The following is a 14929-nucleotide window of genomic DNA, read 5'->3' as shown; positions in this document are numbered from 1 at the left end:
TTTCTAATTTTAATAACACTTTTCCGATCACTCTGCATATACTCTCGTCCGGTCTGATTTGCTGTCCGTTGCCAACTGACTCAAGCGGGGAACTGCTTCTCACTCTCCGTAAAATCATATTCATTTCTCAGGGGTGAGTTAATATTATACCGCCAAACTGTTTCAGGGTTGGAACGGAAACAAAGAATAGCAATCGAAAATGAATAATATTTATTTGATCTGAAAACTCTACACCCCTTTAACGGTAAAAGAAAAAAAAGGCAAAAACAAAGGTTCAGTGCTCATTAAATAGTGCCGATTTATGAACGGTACTTTGCTGGCAATTTCTTCATCCGCTTTGGTCGATTAGGGGAAACATCCTGGTGATTGTTGTTAAGCAATATCCTCTTCGAAATGGACACAGGCTCAGCGTTCTGCTTAATACTCTTTTCTAGTGCCTGTTCGGAAACCTGCTGCGATGTCGACGGCTCATTAATTAATGGCCACTTCTTCAAATGGGAGATGGGTCGACGATATCGAACACCATCGTCATTGATAACGATGACGTCAATCCCAGTTTTCTTCAACACTTTGAACTTTTCAAGTTTGAAGTTTGGCTCCAGTTTGCCCGATTCATAATTCTTCAGCATAACCTCATCTCCGACATCGATTTCGGAATACTTTGCATGTCTCCGGGTGTCGGAATATATTTTACCTTTCATTTTTTTCTATTGCATCATTGTCATGTATTCCTTCATCACGTAACCAATAGGGTTCGGTTCGAAGAGAAGGCAGCAGATCCTTGATCGGTCTTCCAGTCAGTAACTCCATAGGCGCTTTTCCGGTAACGGAATGTGGCGTTGTGTTATACATGTATTCATAGTCCCTGACGGCTTTCCGCCAATCTCTCTTCGTGGCCTTCGCAATCCTTAATGCTCGCAAAACGCCTTGATTATGTCGCTCAACAAGGCCGTTCATTTGCGGCCAATAAGGAATTGTTTTAACGTGTTTGATATTTTCGAAATACAATAGTGGGCAAACTCTTCAGAAGAGAAAGGCGGACCATTATCGCTTCTAATCGATTCCGGATATGTTTGTTCCATGAATACGTTTTCCAAAGCCTCGATGGTTTTCTTAGCTGTAGTGCCATTCATCTCAACAACCTTCGTGAAGCGGCTATAGTAGTCAATGACGACCAAAATGTAGCACACTCTTTAGCAGAGAAAAATCTATCGCTATCTCTTGCCATGCTCGGTTTTGGCATTAATTTCCGTTGCATTGGTTCAGTCACATCCATTCGACTTACGGCAGCACAACCAGCACATTGCTGTACAAATTCCCCAACGTCTCGGTCCATACACGGCCACCATACTTTGTCTCGTAGATTTCGGCGCATAGCCACTATTCCTGGGTGGCCACGGTGAGCGATTCCCAGGGCTCTCTGGCGCAATTTCAGTGGTAAGATAATTCTATCCTCCCTAACGACTATATCTTCGATCACTCCTAGCTCTTTTTCGAAAGCCTGATAGCGGAATAACTCTTTAGACCAATCTTTAGTTGCTAATGCCCTGATAACCGCAGACAGGGTTTCATCACGAGCTGTTTCGGTTTTAATTTCTTCAAGAGTAATAGCATTATGGATCTCTCCGATGGAACATAAGTAGTGCTCTGTTGTTTCATCGAATGGGACATCTGAACTCTTACACAACCGAGAACATATATCCGAGATGTTGGAAGATCCTGGAATGTGGTGGACCGTGAAATCGTAAGGCTGGAGGCGAAGGGCCCAACCTTCAGCTCTTGTGCAAGCTCGCTTTCCGTTTTGGTGCTTTCCTCCATATATGTACTCCAACGTCTTATGGTCTGTGAATACCGCGAATTTCGTCCCAAACAAATACGGGTAGAATTTCTCAACAGCCCACACAACCGCCAATGCCTCCCGCTGAGTTTGTGGGTAAACTCTTTCAGTCTTCGTCAAACCTTTAGATGCAAAGCTAACAATCCGTGCATCGTTTGCGCTATTTCTTTGCGTTAAAACCGCCCCAAGTCCGACTGGAGACGCGTCGACATATAACTCAGTTTTATCCGCCGGATCGAAGAATCCCAGTCTTTGAACGTTGTTCGATATCTCATTGCGCAAGTCTTCAAATGCTTCACGTTGATGCTCGCCGAAATTAGCTACCTCACCTCTAATGAATAGACGTAATGGCTCTGTCCTTGTTGACAAATCTGGTATGAAGTGTCCGATAAAGTTCACGAGGCCCAGAAAACTACGGACCTCCTCCTTCGTCTCTGGGCATCTGAAGTTTTGAATCGCAATGATCTTTTCCTCTGACGGACGGATACCAACTGCACTGACTTCGTAGCCCAATATTTCAAGCTTCTCCACGCCAAATACGCATTTTCCATGTTCAGCAACGCATTGTTTTCCTTAAGAACCGCAAGCGTTTCCCGCAGACGTGCATCATGTTCTTCTCGGTTTCTTCCGGAAACCACCACATCGTCAATGTACACAATTATTCCTTCGATACCGCAAAGCATTTCTGTCATAACCCGTTGAAATATCTCCGGGGCACAATTGATACCAAACATCAATCTCTTGAAGCGCATGAGGCCCCTACCGGTCATGAATGTCGTGATTCCTCGGGAGTCTGGATGAAGCTCAATGTGATGAAAAGCGGAAGTTATATCGAGTTTTGAGAAACATCTAGATCCTCGCAGCTTATTCAGTAATGTGTCGATCATGGGGAGCGGATAGTGTTCTCGCTGGATGGCCTGGTTGGGATACTTCATATTGATGCACATGCGAATATCACTCTTTCCTTTTGGAACGACCACCATCGGTGATATCCATTCAGGTGGACCTATAGCTGGTTCAATGACATCGCTGTGCAACATTTCAAGGAGTTTTTGGTCGACTTTTTCTTCCATTGCAACTGGTATACGCAAGTATGCTAGCTTTCTCGGAGGAACGTTTGGATCCACCGACAGCTTTACTTGCACATTCGGAAATTTCGGAAAAGCATTGGTTTTCAATTCAATGTGACAGACATCAAGGCCAACTTGTAGTACCTTGAGTTCTTCTGCAGTTCTTTTGCACAGCAGTGACTTTTTCGCTCCTTGGATGACGAAAAATTCTGCGTAGGTTTTTGGTTTGTTGTCGTTTACTGAGACCCATGCCTCGAAAATCATGACTACCTGCAGAGGCTCCTGACATGCGTATGCAGTAAACTGTCGATCACAATTGAAGCGTTTTTTGTATATTTTCGCTGCACTTTTTGACAAGTCATTCCAATCTCGCTCAGTAAGTGTATTTATGGCCGCCCCGGAATCTATTAAGAAACTCACCGGAAAAGTGTCGATTTTGCATGTAATTATTCCATCATCTTTCTTATGCACCTGGATTATGGAAAGGAGATATACAAAATTTTCGTTTAATTTTTCAACGTTTTACTTTATTTCAAGTATTTTGACATAAAAAACCTTATCAACTTTTAAAAGAAACGTAAAACGAAATCTTGTGACATTAATGAAAGAAAAAAGAAACATCATTATTCTACCTTCGGTATGTCCGGTAGTGGGCGTCGAGCAACAATCCGTCCGCGATGGTGGTATCGATCTCCCTCTCGCAACGAATTTGCTCCATCAAACTTTCGGTAAGGTCGTCTGCTATTCCATGGCACGTTTCTTCTCGACCTGCACTTTCTTGCATAATGGCCTATGCGTCCACAGTGGTTGCATCTAGCCGCCCGAGCCGAACATTCACGCGAATCGTTTCGATGCTTCCATGATCCGCAATTGTCACACTCTACCTCCTTGCGCTTGACTTGGTTCCAACGTGTTCCATGTTGCTCAACTGTCGATGACTTATGTTTCCACTCTTGGTCTACCGCAGATAGTACTCCGGAGCCCTCGTTCTCTCTTGAATGACGTGTCTTCTCCTTCTGCTTCAGCAGCATCTCCCTGTTTATCGCGTAGTTTGTCAAATCATCCAAACACATGGAGTTTTCCAGGCCTTTATCTCTCACTCGTTCGTCGCGGGCTCCCATTGTCACCTGGTGGAGAATTTCAATTTCCTCGCGAGATCGGAAATCGCACCGCGCCGCTTGTGTGCGTAACTTGAGGATAAAGTGGCTGAATGACTCGTCTTCCGATTGCTTCAATGAGCGGAAAAGTTCCAACTCAACACGCTCATTTCTTTTCCCGACAAAGAAGTTAGTCAATCTTTTGATTGCATTGTCGTATTCAAGTACCTCTGGTTGCATTAGCGGAATTTTAACGGGAACAGGATTAATCTCGTCGGCCACTGGTCGCAAATTATAGTAAATTCTTTGGAGACCTCGGCACCCTCGTGCCAGGAGGAGAATTAGTTTATCATGCTGTGATTCGATTTTCCGAAGTTCCAAAACCAGTTCAAATGCTCTGAACCATTCTTCCCATTCGCGTCGAAGATCAGATGGACCGACAGAATCGTTGAACGGTTCCAAAGGCCAGTCTTTGTCGTGTTCCATCTGCAATATTAAACATTACCTCATATTAGAGAAAATTCATCTTCTTATGTTATCCGTCAAAACATGAGACATATGTGGAAAGAACAAATTAGTTATTATAGGTATAGGAATGTCCCATTAGCAACATAATCTAGAGGTTTCATTTTGCAAGTCACTAATTATTCATCTATAACTCTACTCACAACTCTATAGGATGTTCTTCAGATAACATGCGCTAATATCTCTTTTAACATAAAATAGCCGTCAAAATAGCTTGCATTTTGGCGTTGCGAGTGTCACTCATCCCGTTTCACACGGTTTGTTATTCATCTCGTTTAGAAATGTGCTGTATTCATAGCACTGCGAAATCATCCGGTCTCACTCACTTTGTTGAACCCTAAAGTCATGCGCTTCGGTCTTCACCCGGACTCGTAATGTGTGCTATGTACTTTGGCGCTGCGGGATTAACCCGGTCTCGCTTATTACACAAACCAAAAAAAACGGCACGCGCTTCGGTCCTCTACCGGTCTCGCAATATGTGTTATGTACCTTTGTGCTACGAGTTTCACTCGGTCTCACTCTCTCCAGTTAACACTAGCAGAAATGCACTTCGGTCTTCACCCGGACTCGCAATATGTGCTATGTACTTTGGCGCTGCGGGCTTCACCCGGTCTCGCTTATTTCTATTTACAAAAACCACAAACGGCACGCGCTTCGGTCTTCAACCGGTCTCGCATTATGTTATGTACTTCGGTCTCACTTCTTTCTATTTAACACTAACAGACATGCGCTTCGGTCTGACCCGTTCTCACAATATGTGTTATATACCTTGGCGCTGCGGGCTTCACCCGGTCTCGCTCTTTTTTTTTCTGTTGCTAACGCGACCACAATCTGCAGAACACTCCTCGACTAGCTTCTTGCACGCGATACTACATGCCACTGAACAATTTAACACCATTTTCGATAACAATCTATTTCGCATTATCACAATTCAACATTTAAAAGAATTCACCACTAAAAATTTTGAAGAAAAAAAAACTTTCAGTACTGTAAGCTACCATTACATTTAGCAGTCGCCGCCATTTTGAGAGTATCGAAGATGTGTAGCACTGCTTTAGCCGCCATTTTGATCAAATAAACAAAATTTCCACTAAAATAACTACTAGAAACGACGAAACTAATTAATTTCTCCTCAACTCACCTTGATTGATCCTACCGGCTGTGCCAATTTGTCGTGTCCCTGTTTCTTAAGCTTGCGCCGTTTCTAATTTTAATAACACTTTTCCGATCACTCTGCATATACTCTCGTCCGGTCTGATTTGCTGTCCGTTGCCAACTGACTCAAGCAGTTCCCCGAGCTTCTCACTCTCCGTAAAATCATATTCATTTCGCAGGGGTGAGTTAATATTTTACCGCCAAACTGTTTCAGGGGTTGGAACGGAAATAAAGAATAACAAGTGAAAATGGATAATATTTATTTGATCTCAGAACTCTACAATTTCAAGGCTATCTTTAATGAAGACAATAATTGGTATGGCACTCATTTCAAGATTTTTGTACCACATACCACTAGTGTGTCCCCCATATTAGCAACCATTTTGACAGCCCGTTCCTGAGCAAGTTGCTTGCATGTTGTCTGCAATGATAATTTTATTTGCAAATCGCAATATGCAACGCTTCGGAAGCGTTTCCCGATGAAAAAGATGATTAAACGTCAGCAATACCTTTAGAAATAATCCCTTTCTTTAATGAAAATGAGTCGGATTTGATTTTAGTAGTTCATTTTTAGTGTGCGGTAACTCAGTTGCTGAGTGTTCGTGTATTCGTGCAGTTCAAATCGGGGATAGGAAACAGAAATACCCTATACACGCTTAGATCAATTGACCTATTTATGGGTACTCTAATCACCCATATTTAGGTTTTATCTGGGTGGTGCGAATAGAATCGATTTGGTTGTCAAACTGAAGCCAAATTTTTCTATTGTGCCGCAGCCAAACATTGAAGATTGTGGTTATGTTCATTTCTGATCTAATTTTGATGGATCTAATTATGTGAGGAAAAAATAAAAATAAACTTTATTTGAGTTTTGTATTCTTTGTAACAATTATTTTCACATTATATTTTGAGTGGAAAATTAAGGTTGGTATCGTGTTCAAAAGAAATTTCTTTTTCTATCTCAATCACATGTTAAATTCCGTTCACTGAATCGGAAAAGTAAAGAATCGAAACAAAATTCTTACAGCAGTATCCACATGGAAAGAACAAAAAACAAAATTGGCATTTGTAAGGTTCCCACGCAAAGTAATGGGAGCTGTCACTTTACTTTCGGAAAAATATTCTGCTCGATTATTCCGTAAGTAAAAGTGACAATTTGCTCCATGCAGATCAGTTGTCAAAATTCCTCTTGGTAATATTGAACAAAATTCCGTAACCTCTCTACTTTTTAAGTCGATACTGGCCTTTAGTAGGAATGCAAATAAAAAGCACTCTTTACGAAATTTTACGAGATTCAGCAGCTGATTGGAGCAGGAATATATGTAAACAATCGTAAAGTCATGTAGAGTCTATAGCATTTGTGCGCCCTCGTGCAGCATAGAGAGAGAAATTCTAAGAGCGGGAAATGTTTGACAGCCAAGTAACTGCAATATAATTTTGTTTATGGTAGTGATTTCAAAATATTCCTCTACTCGCTTGAGAAAAGAAAAACGGCTCTATCCGCAGCACCCAGGGTTTTATATGTATTCGCTTTGACGCAGCCGCGCTTACCAGACTGATCAAAGCAACGGTGGATGGTGTGCAAACCTGTGTGAAGATTTCGGGCGAACACTCCAGTTCGTTCGAATCGCGCCTGGGACTAAGACAAGGTGATGGACTTTCGTGCCTGTTGTTCAACATTGCGCTAGAAGGTGTCATGCGGAGAGCCGGGTGTAACAGCCAGGGTACGATTTTCAACAGATCCAGCCAATTCATTTGTTTCGCGGATGAGATGGACATTGTCGGCCGAACATTTGCAAAGGTGGCAGAACTGTACACCCGCCTGAAAAGTGAAGCAACAAAAGTTGGACTGGTGGTGAATGCCTCAAAGACAAAGTACATGCTTGTGGGCGAAACAGAGCGCGACAGGGCCCGCCTGGGAAGCAGTGTTTCGATAGACGGGGATACCTTCGAGGTGGTCGAGGAATTCGTCCACCTCGGATCCTTGCTAACGGCTGATAACAATGTCAGTCGTGAAATACGAAGGCGCACCATCTGTGGAAGTCGGACCTATTACTGCGGTCAAAAAAGATTCGCCACCGCACCAAAGGTGTCATGTACAAGACGTTAATAAGACCGGTTGTCCTCTACGGACATGAAACATGGACAATGCTCGAGGAGGACTTGCAAGCACTCGGAGTATTCGAGAGACGGATGCTTAGGACCATCTTTGGCGGTGTGCAAGTAGACGGTGTGTGACGGCGAAGAATGAACCGAGGAATGAACCACGAGCTCGCCCAGCTCTACGGCGAACCCAGTATCCAGAAGGTACACACTTAGCTCATTTTACAGTATTCGGTAAATTTTACCGAAATCTCAACCGCTGAACTGTTCGGTAAATTAATTTACAGATTTATTGTAATTTTTTCCATTGCTCAACTGTCAAAATCACCGAAAATCAGTAAAATAATTTACCGAACAGTTCAGCGGTTGAGATTTCGGTAAAATTTTACCGAAGTCGGCGATTTATTTATATATAAGCCGGAAGGGTACGATGGGCAGGGCATGATGGAAGAATGCCGGACAGCAATCCTACAAAGATGGTGTTCGCTTCCGATCCGGCAGGTACGAGACGACGTTGAGCGCAGCGAGCGAGATGGGCAGATCAGGTGCAGAACGACTTGGCGAGCGTGGGGCGTATTCGAGGATGGAGAGATGCGGCCTCGAACCATGTATTGTGGCGTCAAATTGTTGATTCAGTGTTATCTGTTTAGATGTAGACTAAAAAAAATCTAACTTTTGAATTTATGGAGTTTGATTATAGTATTGATATTAGAAACGACAACTTCCATGCTGTGTAGAATTATTAGCAATTTGTTTATTCAGAACTTCTGGAAATAAAACTAATAATTAAATTCATATTTAGAATTGCTTTGTTTCTAACTTTAAAGCCCTTATTTACTCAAGCAAATGTAGGGCAATTATAGATTTCTTATTGATGATAGCATTTGGACTTGCATTTGGAGCTTAAAAATTCTATTTATAAAATTTTAAAAATTGGGCTAAATGTGCTATTTTGGGGGAACTATTGCGCATAAGCCCCAAAATTTTATTCCCACCTTTGGGTTTCCGCGCCGAGCACTCAGCGCCAGACTCGGCGACAAGGAGATAGTGGTCAAGTTGGTACTCCTAATTTTTTGACAACTGATGTCGATTAGTTGTGTGAGTGCACCGGTGTCAAAAAATAGAGCTTTTGGCTGAAAATTTAGTTGTCAAATGCACATTTTGACAGCAATATAGATGTATGAGTGAATGAAATATGCAAATGCTCTATCGCGGAAGAAGTCGCTGAAGAAAAGTGTCAATGGTTTCAGTGGCGAAACGAAAAGTTTCAATGCAAAAAGCAATATCACGTTTTCCAATCAAAGAAATACAGCACCAATTTCGTTGCTTCTTTTTGCTAACATGCGTGCTCACTGCTGAAAAAAAATCACAACAATACGAAACAAGTCAAGGAGCAGTAACCCTACTAAAATAGTGGAGGTACTGCTAATATATCAACGAAAAATTATTCTAATTTAATAATACAATTTCTAAGAAAATGAAAAACAAAGAATAAGATAAAGTTTATTTAAATATTCTTCTTGAAACTATTTTTTGCGGACATTTTTAAAAGATTTACATGTATTGCGCTTTTTGCACTTTATAAGAGTTTTGCGAGATTTTTTTCTCACAGTCATCTTTTTCTCACACTCAATACACTCAAAAAAGTTTGATTTTCCGTGTATAATATTTGTGTGTGAGTGCTCAATCTGAAAACAAATAGACGTCAAATCATGGCGGGAATCGATTCAGTGTACACGCTTACATGTGACTAACGAGTAATGGGTTATAATTGGGTAAATTTCAGTAACAAAAATCGATCAACCCGAAATGAGAGGGAGTGTGAGAAAAAGAAGCGGGCAAATCACAATCTACACATAACTCTTCAAATTGGTGACATCGGCAATATTTTAATCAAATTTTTATCTTCATCAATTTTTTTGATTTTTTTTTGCTGGGGAATCAGAACTGTTATAGTATAACCATGTTTTAATGTACGTGTCGTTTAGTACCAAGCACAACTTAACATATGGTCAGTCATATGACATGACTCGTACCCATCCCGGGATCATGTGGATTATGAAACCACACAGAAAAACCCAGATTAATCCACCTAGCGGTGATGGTGCCTTTCTCGACCTTCGTAAAATGTGTGTGCTTGAAAAAAGATGAGCTAGTGGCTAGGAGTAAAAAAGTCAAATTTCTTTGTCCTTCTATGAAAATCAGATTATTTATGGCAAAGATATTGTAGATCCAGTTGAAACCCGAAAATCATATATTGTCCCATTTCCGGATGTCGCAACTGCATCGCGAGTGGCGCCCGACTATGGCACAGTTGCGCACTACTCGCGATGCAGTTGCAACATCCGGAAATGCGAGTAAATACGATTTCGCGGGACCTCGGGTCGGTTTTCAGCTTGATCTACAATATGCTAATAAGAATTTCGACATTTTTGTTTCCTTTTCCAATCTTTTTGACGTACATAACCCTGTTTTATTTCACCCAGTCATATATTTTAAGGATATCACTTTTGGATGTTAGTTGAACTGAAGCTCCGACTACACAAAAAGAAAACGAAAATGTCATTCCCATCACGCGAGCGGAGGGCAATATTTGTTATGATATAAATCTCATGACCGTCTTTCTGCCAAACTCCCGTATGAAGTGAGAGAGACAGAGACATCATCTCAGTTCGTCGAGCTGAATCGATTGGTATATAACTCTCCAAGCCTTCTGTACAAGTTTGGTTTTTGGAGCGAACATACAGCCTTTTCGTATAAAAAGGCTAAAATGGTGTTTCGGCCATAACTTCCGATCCTATAGTCCGATCTAGCCAATTTTCAATAGGAAACAATGGGACAGGATTCTGCGTCGAATGCAACTTGTTGCGTGTGAATCGATTAAGGTTAGGTGTCCGAAAAATAGGTGACATTTTTTGTGATTTTTATGAAAAAAGGTATTTTGGTCATAACTTCCGATCCCATAGTCCGACCTGTCTAATTTTCAATAGGAAACAATGGGACAGGATTCTGCGTCGAATGCAATTTGTTGTGAGCAACGCGGTTGAGAATAAGTGCCTGAAAAATGAGTGACATTTCTTACGCAATATTTTCGTATGAATTTGTTTTTTGGCCATAACTCTCGATCCCATAGTCCGATCTGGCCAATTTCAAATAGGAAACAATGGGACAGGATTCTGCGTCGAATGCAACTTGTTGCGAGCAAATCAGTTTAGGATAAGTGTCCGAAAATGAGTGACATTTTTACGCGATTTTTTGTATGAATTTGTATTTTGGCCATAACTTTGGTCCCATAGTCTGATCTGGCCAATTTCAAATAGAAAACAATGGGACAGGATTCTGCGTCGAATGCGACTTGTTGCAAGCAAATCGGTTGAGGATAAGTGTCCGAAAAATGAGTGACATTTTTACGCCATTTTTTTGTATGAATTTGTATTTTGGCCATAACTTTGGTCCCATAGTCCGATCTGGCCAATTTCAAATAGGAAACAATGGGACAGGATTCTGCGTCGAATGCAACTTGTTGCGAGCAAATCGGTTGAGGATAAGTGCCCGAAAAATGAGTGACATTTTTTACGCGATTTTTTTGTATGATTTTGTATTTTGGCCATAACTCTCGATCCCATAGTTCGATCTGGCCAATTTCAAATAGGAAACAATGGGACAGGATTCTGCGTCGAATGCAACTTGTTGCGAGCAAATCGGTTGAGGATAAGTGCCCGAAAAATGAGTGACATTTTTTACGCGATTTTTCGTAGGATTTTGTATTTTGGCCATAACTTTCGATCCCATAGTTCGATCTGGCCAATTTCAAATAGGAAACAATGGGACAGGATTCTGCGTCGAATGCAACTTGTTGCGAGCAAATCGGTTGAGGATAAGTGCCCGAAAAATGAGTGACATTTTTACGCGATTTTTTGTATGATTTTGTATTTTGGCCATAACTTTGGTCCCACAGTCCGATCTGGCCAATTTCAAATAGAAAACAATGGGATAGGATTTCCCTTCGAATGCGACTTGTTGCAAGCAAATCGGTTGAGGGCAAGTGTCTGAAAAATGAGTGACATTTTTACGCGATTTTTTGTATGAATTTGTATTTTGGCCATAACTTTGGTCCCATAGTCCGATCTGGCCAATTTAAAATAGAAAACAATGGGACAGGATTCTGCGTCGAATGCAACTTGTTGCGAGCAAATCGGTTGAGGATAAGTGTCCGAAAAATGAGTGACATATTTACGCGATTTTTTCGTATGAATTTGTATTTTGGCCATAACTCTCGATCCCATAATCCGATCTGGCCAATTTCAAATAGGAAACAATGGGACAGGATTCTGCGTCGAATGCAACTTGTTGCGAGCAAATCGGTTGAGAATAAGTGTCCGAAAAATGAGTGACATTTTTTACGCGATTTTTTTGTATGATTTTGTATTTTGGCCATAACTCTCGATCCCATAGTCCGATCTGGCCAATTTCAAATAGGAAACAATGGGACAGGATTCTGCGTCGAATGCAACTTGTTGCGAGCAAATCGGTTGAGGATAAGTGCCCGAAAAATGAGTGACATTTCTTACGCGATTTTTTCGTAGGATTTTGTATTTTGGCCATAACTTTCGATCCCATAGTTCGATCTGGCCAATTTCAAATAGGAAACAATGGGACAGGATTCTGCGTTGAATGCAACTTGTTGCGAGCAAATCGGTTGAGGATAAGTGCCCGAAAAATGAGTGACATTTTTTACGCGATTTTTTTGTATGATTTTGTATTTTGGCCATAACTCTCGATCCCATAGTCCGATCTGGCCAATTTCAAATAGGAAACAATGGGACAGGATTCTGCGTCCAATGCAACTTGTTGCGAGCAAATCGGTTGAGGATAAGTGCCCGAAAAATGAGTGACATTTTGTTGAGTAGTTTTGCGCACACACACACACACACATACACACACACATACACACACACACACACACACACACACACACACACAGACATCACCTCAATTCGTCGAACTGAGTCGATTGGTATATAACACTATGGGTCTCGGGCCTTCTATAAAAAGTTTGTTTTGGAGCGATCATATAGCCTTTACCGTATACTTAGTATACGAGAAAGGCAAAACAAACATTGATTACAATAAAAATGTTGTACTTTGAAACTAGCTAGCTCATAGGGATTGGATCTTAGGGTCGTTGGACACATTTCGAACAACCCAATACGCATACCACAGATAGTCAACTCGAGCAGGAGTCAATATTATTAGAATTCCCCCAATGAGGATTTGTGTACGAAGGGTAGGCAAACAGAGCATTGAAATGTTAAAGGGGGGGGGGGGTGTTACTGAAATGACTGCTGATCAGCTAAAGGCGAGGCTTGAAGGTTCAGTTATTTGAACCCGGAAACGATACAAATGAGAATTGGTGAAAAGCTTCTTACTCAAGACTGATCTTTCCAATAATGTGCTACACCTGAGGTTTAACATTTAACAATTTTATTAGTGACGTTACATAATGGGTACTTGCATGTTTAGTTCTTGTTTTCGGATCCGAATCCTAGGTGGTGGTTTTGTATATCGACAGCCCATCATAAAGGAGGGGGGCTATCGGGGATTGCGATGACCAAGGGCTTGCTATTTGTCGATCTGTGCTTACGGTGACGTAGCAAGTCAGTGTCCTTTCTTGTTGATCGACGGTAATGAGAGTCCATTCATGAACGATGGCGTGCGCTGCCGATTTCGGTGCTCGACGATCTTTATAAGATGGCGGCCTGACAATGAAGAACAACAGGCTGTCAGGATGGATTGCGTCACCCAAGTCGAGAGACGGTTCGTACTGCACCAGAAATCTAAACGATGACCATGATTTTGGCACGACGCATTCACCGGACGCGGACCTTCCGGTTAGTCCATTCAGGGTACAGCAATGATGAAACACTCGGAAAATAATAGAAAGAAAAAGGCCCTTTTACACGAACCTGACCACCAAGAATTATTGTCCTGCAACGCCACTATTCTTAACCTCTAAAACTTTCTACAGTTTTCACTCATAGTAACCTTTTTCTGTTTTAGTTTCACTTGTCGGTTTATGTTACAGATATGTTCGGTATTCACATTGTGTTCTTCTAAAGTTTACGCTTATTAATTTTCAGAAGTAACTACATTAGGTATTTCTACTAACCATGATTTTTTAGACTGTGGGCTCACAAAGTTGCTTTGATACAATGATGCAACGTATGGCGATTTTGCTGACCCTAAATTATTGAAAAATACACAGCACAAAGTAATTAACATTTCACCAAATAAGGTTTTGATTGAATTCTAACCTTGCCGATTTAAAACACTACACACGCGCGCACTACGATTCCGTTTGAGGATCAACAGCAGAAAGAGAGAATTTCTTAAGAAACTGGCTTTCTTATATAGGAAGCCTCGTTTCGCATAACTCACCATGTTTTTATGTTTTTGCATATCTGTTTGCCCAGCCTGTTGTACCACAGCACCATCTGTGGGAGAGTTTCGGTGCAACAGGGCTGTATGATGTTTTGCCTCATTCTCAAACTGCTCGAATCGATTCAACTGTCAAGCATAAGTAATAGGAAAGCCGAAACGCACACTTATTCGTTGACAAATATGTCGACAATGAGTGTGATGGGATTTATTGTTTTTGTTGCATGGTCACATTTAGAGGGGGGTATGGGTAAAAAGGACTTGTGGTGGAGCCAACAAGTAAGTATTGGAACCCAACGGTTACATTACCCCATCGTTCCTCTTTCAAAATGAAGACATTTCATTTGGAAACGATCTAATCAATGATTATTTCTTCGGCTTCAACCAATATCTTTGACTGATATGGCGAAATGAAGCAATAGTAATGTCTTAAGTGAGATAACTTTTGACCTTCTTCACAAACGTGAGAAGAAAAAGATCTCATTATGTGAAATAACTCGTTACCACCACTAATTGGTTGAGTTTCGTTGTCATTGTCAATGGTATTGTTTATGTTTACTTTTCAACGCGAGTACGACGGTTCGCGATACCGGTTTCTCGAGCATCGACTCGAGCGTATTTCTTCCTACGAAAATATCGCGATTATCGGGAGTGAAAAAAAATTATGTCCGCGAATAAATACCTCTTGGGTGTACACTAGAGGA

General features: G+C 41.3%; 1 protein-coding gene across 1 annotated transcript; it reads right to left on the bottom strand.

Moving 5' to 3' along the window:
* Positions 1-1129: 1129 nt before the first annotated feature.
* On the bottom strand, positions 1130-4062 carry LOC134207219 (uncharacterized protein K02A2.6-like). The gene is made up of 3 exons (XM_062682940.1): positions 3540-4062; positions 2339-3378; positions 1130-2279 (listed from the first exon to the last, which is right to left on the bottom strand). Exons 1-3 carry the CDS (start codon positions 4026-4028, stop codon positions 1130-1132), a joined length of 2679 nt encoding a protein of 892 aa, XP_062538924.1. The 5' UTR covers positions 4029-4062.
* Between the last annotated feature and the right edge of the window lie 10867 nt (positions 4063-14929).

Source organism: Armigeres subalbatus, chromosome 1 (assembly GCF_024139115.2).
Source record: "Armigeres subalbatus isolate Guangzhou_Male chromosome 1, GZ_Asu_2, whole genome shotgun sequence".
Taxonomy (NCBI): Eukaryota; Metazoa; Arthropoda; class Insecta; order Diptera; family Culicidae; genus Armigeres; species Armigeres subalbatus.
The sequence above is the reverse complement of the archived record's forward strand: the minus strand, read 5'-3'. Positions and strand labels throughout refer to the sequence as shown.

Coding starts and splice junctions, on each gene's coding strand:
- LOC134207219 (XM_062682940.1), bottom strand. CDS start 4,028: ATGGGAGCCCGCGACGAACGAGTGAGAGATAAAGGCCTGGAAAACTCC. Junction 3,379..3,539: donor CACTACCGGACATACCGAAG/GTAGAATAATGA, acceptor TCCATAATCCAG/GTGCATAAGAAAGATGATGG. Junction 2,280..2,338: donor TTGAAATATTGGGCTACGAA/GTCAGTGCAGTT, acceptor TCAAAACTTCAG/ATGCCCAGAGACGAAGGAGG.